This window comes from Salvelinus sp. IW2-2015, linkage group LG33, assembly GCF_002910315.2.
Source record: "Salvelinus sp. IW2-2015 linkage group LG33, ASM291031v2, whole genome shotgun sequence".
Lineage (NCBI taxonomy): Eukaryota > Metazoa > Chordata > Actinopteri > Salmoniformes > Salmonidae > Salvelinus > Salvelinus sp. IW2-2015.
In genome coordinates this window covers 33,706,350-33,714,705 of record NC_036872.1, presented here as the reverse complement: position 1 = coordinate 33,714,705, position 8,356 = coordinate 33,706,350, and the positions used below count along the sequence as shown (strand labels likewise).

General features: G+C 42.4%; 1 protein-coding gene across 1 annotated transcript; it reads left to right on the top strand.

The window, feature by feature from the left end:
- Positions 1-1,506: 1,506 nt before the first annotated feature.
- LOC111957577 (regulator of G-protein signaling 7-binding protein A) lies at positions 1,507-8,350 on the top strand. The gene is made up of 6 exons (XM_023978434.2): positions 1,507-2,466; positions 3,651-3,817; positions 6,448-6,587; positions 6,923-6,965; positions 7,266-7,336; positions 7,462-8,350. The coding sequence occupies exons 1-6, from the start codon at positions 2,317-2,319 to the stop codon at positions 7,551-7,553; spliced, it is 663 nt and encodes a 220-aa protein (XP_023834202.1). The 5' UTR covers positions 1,507-2,316; the 3' UTR covers positions 7,554-8,350.
- The last annotated feature ends 6 nt before the right edge of the window (positions 8,351-8,356 follow it).

Here is an 8,356-nt window from a genome sequence, read left to right as displayed (position 1 = left end):
TGTTCTCTGGATTATTTGTGTGTATACAATGAAATAGTAATGCATGGTTGGAGAGACACACTTACCATACACCGCACAATGGACTCCTAATTTATTTAGAACATCTACCATGTGCTTTCCCTTGGTGACTGTGCTTAGCAAAGAAGGGCTCAAACAGTCACCACTGAAAACTACTAAAGGATTCAGCGACTGGAATACTTTTAGAGCAGTGGCAAACCTGGGGGGAGAAAACCACAGCCAACATTTCGTTTTGTGAAATTCTAATGTATCCCATACAAAGACTAGTTAGATTGCCCAAAGCTAGACAAAGTGAAGTTTCCACAAGGCTGGATCAAGGCAACTGACGTTAAAGTTAATGTTGAGCCTACATTTCCTTTCGAGACTCGCTAACTAACGTTAGCTTGCTAGGATTAGCTAACCTTTACCTTGCAGCACCGCCAACGGGTTCTTCTGGTCTTGCTTCTATTTCGTACACATCATTGAAGTGTAAAATAGTGAGAACTACTTCTGGTTTGTTACAAGATACATTTGTTTCCAAACTTAAAAGATATTCATCCATGTTTTATTAGGCTACTGTTAGTGATTGTTGCAGAACTTGCTGTCTTTCGCCTTTTTGCTCAGATGACACAGTTCAGCGAACTCGAACTCGAATGTATCTCCTTGGAGATTAACGGTCGCGCACCCTGAAGAGAAGAGCACGAACGCAATGAACAACTAACCTAGGGCATTTCTACCATCTGGTTAATTACTGCAGTGGGCTAAATCAGGGTCACATAGAGTCATTATTGGAAGTCTTAAACAAATCTACTTCGAAACAAAAGTATACACCTCACACACATGGTTATTGGCTTAAAAAAGAACAACACTGTACCATGTCAGATATAGAGTTGAAATGTATTACATTTTGAGTTTGCATCCCAATACTACATTTCAAATACATCACAGGAGACTGAAATATAACAAAACTCTTTGACATAGAAACACCGGATTTTCGAAGTAAAAAAAAGTTTTTATTAATGATGAAATATATGAATAACATTCCACCCATGAGGCCAAAGAGGGCGCTTTTGGTCATTGACTGCAGGAAAGGGCTACAGCAGGCCTAGGTCATCCAATATCACAAAATAGCAAAGGTTTAGGCTATTGCGAGTCTTGTTTAAATTTGTTTAATTATATGTTACATAAGAAATTAGAACCGACTAATTATCCTACGAAAAACTGCGCGTGGGATTTCAGCAACTGGACAGCTCCACGTCCAAGCACTACTGCAGCACTGTGGACACTGCAATTCTATCTAATACCTTTGACGACTTTTTGCAAATATAATTAATTGTTTCATAGTGTAACCATTTCCCATGGTAGTGCTAGACTAGGCTATGCCTAGGCTATTTAATGAGAATACATTTAATGAGAATTTTACCCGAGTCTAGGCTCTGGTTTGCTGGGTCCTATTAGTATTCCTGTCCTATGGGTGTGCAGTGTTGCCAGCCACGTCAGGCCTGMAGCAACTGCTTGTCTCCTGCCTCACCAAGGCAAGGTTAGATACACTCGGCTGGAGACACTCGAAGAAAAACACCTTGGGAACAAATTCAGCATCTTGGCAACCAGGAATTGCTTTCRTCTCTGTTTCTAGTAGGTCTAGTGATGAAGCAAGTGTTATCATTGCCTGAAGTGACATAGCTTTTTTTATTTGGACGTTTCGCAACAAAAAAAAATCCAAAAGGGAATGTTTGCATAGCTACATTGCCGAAGACCCTCCTCAAGCCTTATTCTCCGTGTTTAATGGAAACGCACAATTATAAGAAATGGTTGCATTTTGTGAATACCAGTGATTGCTTTCTACGGCCCATCACAGCTGCAGTGCGCGAGGAAGGACGCCTCAGCTTGCCGGACCCCGGGTCGCGTGTGTGTATAGGCTACGGTTACCGTATACCATCAATTGGACTGCTGGAGTGAAGGTGACTCGCGCCCCCTTTGTAGTCGAGGCAATGCGGAGAGAAGTCGCAAGCGCTCATCCGGTACTTCTGCGCTCTGACGGCTGCCTGCAAAAATATATTATTCTTCTTAGACGGTAGAGAGAGAGAGAGAGAGAGAGAGAGAGAGAGAGAGAGAGAGAGAGAGAGAGAGAGAGAGCAGTAATACACCACAGATAAACTATCTATCCTATCCGTTTTAGGATATATCCTACTGGAGAGGTTTCGACACCACAAACGACAGATAGAACAGGATATCGGCGAATAGGTGGTGGTGGAGTTCAGGGGGACGTAGATAAACAACGTTCTGTATTAGAGCTGTTTTATTAGTGGATGTGTATGCATGAGTTCTGCACCGAATGGGCGCAAGAACCGCCCCAGATCCGCCGGGAACATCTTCCAGATCGGCAAGGCTCCCTACCGAGACCCGGAGAGGAGGGAGAGCACGGAGAGCACCCGCAAAGCCCAGCGCGCCGTGGCGGACTGCAGAATGGTGGGTATGGAACTTGTGACATGTAGCCCACAGCGCGTATTTCCTCTGCAGGAAATGATGCAGCTAGTCGTGTATTCATTCACCCTTTCTTTCTTTCTTTATTTAACTAATTTCATAAAATTTGCACTGATGTAGGCTGCTTAAACGGTAACAAACGGACCCCCCCCCCCCCCACCTTTCTATGTATTGTCTAGGGGAAATGATATACATTTGCGTTGCTGTTGTTGCAAAGACAATATGACCTGCTCATGTTTTTTTACCCCTTCTTTGTCACTGATTGCGATAGTGCGATTTGCATTTTGTAGCGTCACGTGTTGAAAGCCTGTCTGACGCTGATTTGGGATGATCTCCAGTATCGCCCACATTACAAAGTTGTCTAACGGCTCTGTTTGATGGACGGAGACGGACACTGATTTGACAGGTGCTGGCAGAAACGTCCATAATATATTCTCTCCCCTCACATACATCAGTAAACGTCACTAAGTCTCATCACGGGAAGAACAGCAGAACGTGTCTGAGTCTCGAGCGTTGTCCCATCCAAAAGATCCTATGCTCTAATTCGATGCACATAGCCGAATTTATCATACGGGGTTGTCGTCAATGACTAATTGATTCGTTTTGAAATAGACATTCTAGTTGTCATTTCATATCCTATGCATATCGTAATGTTTTTAGGCATCAATATTGATTAGCCTATCTTTTGTATATTGGAGGATAGAATAGCCTAATAACCCTGTCCAGGGATAAATGCTTTTTTGGAAATGGCAGTCAATTTATTCAAGCTCTAGTATAGAGAAACGATCCACTGAAATATGGTTGATGTCCATAAGCAGGATGGTGCTGAATGGCTAGGGTAGCCTAGTTCTTGAACTTGCAGTGCCGAAATATGAATTGTTTCACCAATGAAAAAAACTAAAGCTGCTAAATTGACAGCCTACCTGTGAATATAAGARGACAATTTATCTGATAACCTACGTTGTTCTGGCAACTGCTGTCACAAGTAGGCCTATATTGCAAATGTGTCTGCTTGTGAAATTCTAACAATACCCTATCAGAAAGGCACATATGTTTGCAATAGCCCGCATTAGTTAACCTATATGGAAGAACATTGCAAGGTCTCGCTGGGGCTCACGACAGAGGAAATTCTAGGTCCAGATCATTTTGGTTTCCTTTTTATTTCTCAGATTGTGCAGGAGTTTAACACGCTTGTGGCGCTGTATCGTGAGCTGGTCATCTCCATTGGCGAGATCTCTGTCGATTGCCCGTCGTTACGGGCCGAGATGCACAAGACCCGAACTAAAGGCTGCGAGATGGCGAGAGCCGCAAACCAGAGCCTGTCAGTCATTTCAGGGTAAGTAGCGGTCGCTGTCCTGGTGCTGAAAGACAGCGTTGGGGCAATTTCACAGACATGGGCCACGGGCTTCTATAAAGACCTCCTTTTGGAAATGTAACTTAGGTTTCAGCCTCTGCTTTCAGTCTAGAGTGGCCTGTGTGAGCTTTGATCTCTTGGTCTGTACAGGGTTGTAATTTGCATGTCTTTTTCTGTCTTCTTATGAAAGATGAAGGATATAACAGAGAAACGTGGAGTAATAGGCTACAGAGAGAGAGAGAGAGAGAGAGAGAGAGAGAGACTGGTGAGAGCATTTGAGATCATGCACTTCTACAGTTTAGTGGGCTATCCTAGTCTCTGAGTGTGATATTGACCTGCTATACTTAATCCTGCTGCTTAGGAGTTGGACATTTGGCTACAGTATTGCAGAAGAGTTCCACTGAGCTTGGAGTTGATTCAGACAGTAATGGAGTTGGTCTGTGGATCTTGGGGCAATGCCAGACCAAGGACATTTTTGAGAGAAAGCAGTATTACCTCTTTGGAGGATTTAGCTTTAATTTGACAATGGAAACCTGCTGCTAACAACATGACTTGTTACCATTACAGGTTATCGACCAGCTTTTCATATCTTTTCAGTGCCCGTGATATACTTCCTACTTCTCTTATACATAGATCTCTGTGGAAGGTTTCTAGTCTTCCTACAGATGTAAGATCTTCATTTGATTTGGATCACTCTATCGCAGGGGAACTGCGACAGAGTGATCAAATAAACYTGTAGTGTATTTGAGGTTTAAGGCTTCTGAAGTTTGTAATTTCCACTTTGAAATTTCAGACTTGATTTTCCCATACGGAAAATGTACTGTATGAACCCCTACATTTTTTTCCCATTAATTATAATCCACATCATTCACATTTACTTTTGCTGCAGGATTGTATTCCTGCTATAGCAAACTGGCTCAATTCTTATGTTAACCCGCATGAACTAGCTATAAATAAAGCATTGCCTCTTCAGTTTCCCCATAATTTTTTTACGATATGATAATATTGTGTGGTTAAATGTGGATGTTTGTACTCCRCCTTGCTTTAACCTATCCATTTAATAATGAATCCTCTTGCAGTGTCTTTTAAGTGATTTCAGAATGTGTATCTTTCATTGCGTGTCACACGCATGACAGGGCCTGTGCATCTTGGCTGGGGTAGTGAGCCACACCTGTGACAGCCTGGGCTCCTCTCAGAGCTCAGASACACATGGAGACACTCAGAGACATGGCTGTGTTAGCATGAATCATACAGCATGACTGGACCCCTCCCCATAAAACTTGACCTTTTTAGAATCCCCCCCCCCCCCTCCCAAACTACAACCCTAGTTTCACCATTGTCTGTCTGTTTGTCTGTCTGTCTGAGTGATGCAGGACCTCTCCAATATGCCAGAGGAAATCCGATAAGCAGAAGGATGGTATTGATGACAGCAGTACTTTAGCCAGCTAGCAGCACTCTGGCAGGAAACACAAAGCTGATTGAGAGAGCAAATTTGCTTTTTGTGAGAAATGTAAGAAGCATTAAATGCATGAAAAATCCAATTAACACACAAAAACATTATCTCAGCAGTTACAGATTAGTCTGGGTACCAGTTTGTTTGCGCCATCATGCTACCCCTTGCCACTCCTTTTCATGCTGAGTGGCAAGGAGTGGCATGATGGCACAAACAGATATGGGACCATGCTAGTTACAGAGAGGAGTAGAAGGCTTTTGGAACAAAAAGTCAGCTTGATTGGAGAAGTCTCATGTGAAAAAGACTTAAAGGTCCAATGCAGTCTTTTTTAAAATCTCAATATCGAATCAATTCAGTACGTTACCGTAATCGTTTTCCATTAAAATGGCAACAACAAAAAAATAATAATAGCTTTTTAGCCAAAAAATCATTCTGAACCAAGAGTTTTGCTAGGACTGTCTAGGAGTGGTCTGAGTGGGGTGGGGAAGGATACCAAAGCGGGGGAGGGGTCTAATGGGGAGAGATTATTGACAAAGAGGTTTGGAACTCTTTTTGTTGTTGGTCTATTACAATTTATACTGCTTGGAGATGTTACCAGGCAAGCCAAAACTTCACCCATGCAACACCTGCTGATTATAATGTCCTGAGTAGATTGTATTTTAAACCAGAAACTATCAGGAAATAACACTGATCAACATTTTCCACACTTTTACAGTGTTAGTTTCATCAGCTGTTGTACAATATGATACAAAACACAGGAAAACATAATTTTGACTGTGATGGGCCTTTGAAGCCTAAAAAACAAGAAAAAGAACTACGTCCCCACATTTCCCATGCTTAATCCAAGCAATTGTGAATCTTCATGTACAAAATGGACTGATGCTATGTGTGAAGAAGTGGAAATACTCTCTCTGTTCCCTCAGGTCTGTCGTTTTGGCTGAACCTTGGCTTCCCAGACGTTGTTGTTGTTGTTGTACTGTCACCTTATTTAAATTGAAAAAATGTCATATAGTTCTTAATTGTGTAGGACTTTTATGTACATCCTTGTGGTAAAGGAACATTGTAGATGTAAAGCAAAGTTTTGTGCAAGCAGACAGAGTATTATGCCATCTCATGGGTAATCCCGATGTTGACTGGCATTTTTGTGTTGGCCCCACAGGCCTGAGGACGGAGAAATTCACCCAGAGATCTGCAGGCTCTTCATCCAGCTGCAGTGCTGTCTGGAGATGTACATCACAGAGATGCTCAAGTCTGTCTGTCTGCTGGGATCCCTGCAGCTCCACAGGAAAGGTAGGGAATGCCTGACATAAAATGACATAGCAACGTTATAACCTGAAATCACTATTATAGCCAGAGATATGAAGCCTGATGGGATCAAAAACAATCCTAACTGAGCTATGTTGAGCTACAATTCACTGTTTATTTTGTAAAACATGTAATGACTATTACATTACTATTATTAATAGTGTGTGTGTGTGTGTGTGTGTGTGTGTGTGTGTGTGTGTGTGTGTGTGTGTGTGTGTGTGTGTGTGTGTGTGTGTGTGTGTTGCCCAGGGAATGGATTGTGTGGGCGCGTCCCGCAGGATTGACAGTAAGATGGATGAGAGCTTCAACATCGCCCATTTCTTATGAAGACACGCTGTCTCCCCCTGGACTTATCCAACTGGCTGCTGGCTGGTCACCACAAGATGCATAGGGACAATACTCGGAGAGGTTGGGGCATGACTGTGTGTGTGTGTGTGTGTGTGTGTGTGTGTGGTTGTGTGGTGTGTGTGTGTGTTGTGTTGGTGTGTGTGTGTGTATGTGTGTGTGTGTGTGTGTGTGTGTGTGTGTGTGTGTGTGTTTGTGTGTGGTGTGTGTGTGTGTGTGTGTAGTGCTTGTGAGTTCTTGAGTGTAGGCGGCTTGTGTGTTTTATTCATAAATTGCTGTGTGCATTAGCAAAACACACATGAACACTACGTGAATATGATTTCATAGGGACATGAGAGAGATGAAGAACCTTCTCAGTAAACTCAGGGAGGCGATGCCTTTACCACTGAAGAACCAAGGTAGGGCCTCCACAGGGGCGCTCACATGGTTTCTATGCTTGGATCTTATGTGAGTTAGATACACAGTTAAAATGACTTTGAGATTAGTTTGGACATGTAATGGGCTTATCTCTGTTTGTACCCAGATGACAGCAGCTTGCTGAACCTAACTCCCTACCCACTGGTCCGACAGAGGAAGAGACGGTTCTTTGGGCTCTGTTGCCTGGTAACCAGCTAAGGGGCCTGCCCTCCTGGGTTGAAGGCAGGAACGGTAATGCTTAAGTTGAAGTGTTGTTCATGGCACATCCATAAAAGTGTCCTATGCACATCATAATTCAAGTGTCATAAGACATGTAAAAAAAAGACACAAAAGTTATAAAAGCTTTGTCAACTGGAATGACAGACAGTATTTGCATGTCATGACCAATATATTTATTTGCATTATGACATGGTGTCATAAGATATTGACAGTTATCATAACAGTGCCCCATAAAGGAAAGAGCATAGAATGAAATCTTTTGTAATGTGTCATGGACAACACTGCACGTAAAGTGCTACTGCGGCAACAAAGACACCATTAACCACAATCCTTCACCACTTGTGTCTCCCACCACTATATTACTGCCATTTCCAAAATCCAATACAGTTCTCTCTTTGTTGAAAAGGCTACCCCATTTTATAATTTTATTTTGTAATACAAAGATAAATTGTAATTGCAATGTAATGAAACCAATAGTCAAAACATATATTTTAAATGTATTGCAACTGCTTTTCATTTGGTACAGAAGTCCAACCTTTTTGTTTGGTACAGAAGTTCAACCTTTTTGTTTGGTACTGTAACGYGTGTCGTCGGAAGGATGAGACCAAGGCGCAGCGTTCTTTGAGTTCCACATAATTTATTAACGAAGTGAAACTTTAGAAAAGAAAAAACAATAAAGAATACAACGACCGAACAGCTTCGTTGTGCAAACTACCTGCACACAAACAAAGAACAAGATCCCACACAGAAAGAGGGAAAAGGGCAGCCTAAGTATGATCCCC

What these genes read in the sequence shown, in the direction of transcription:
- LOC111957577 (XM_023978434.2), top strand. Translation starts at nt 2,317, where the DNA reads ATGAGTTCTGCACCGAATGGGCGCAAGAACCGCCCCAGATCCGCCGGG. An exon ending in CCACAGGAAAGGTAGGGAAT is followed by an intron (nt 6,588 to 6,922) that starts GCCTGACATAAA and finishes TTTCTTATGAAG; the next exon opens with ACACGCTGTCTCCCCCTGGA. An exon ending in ATCCAACTGGCTGCTGGCTG is followed by an intron (nt 6,966 to 7,265) that starts GTCACCACAAGA and finishes ATGATTTCATAG; the next exon opens with GGACATGAGAGAGATGAAGA.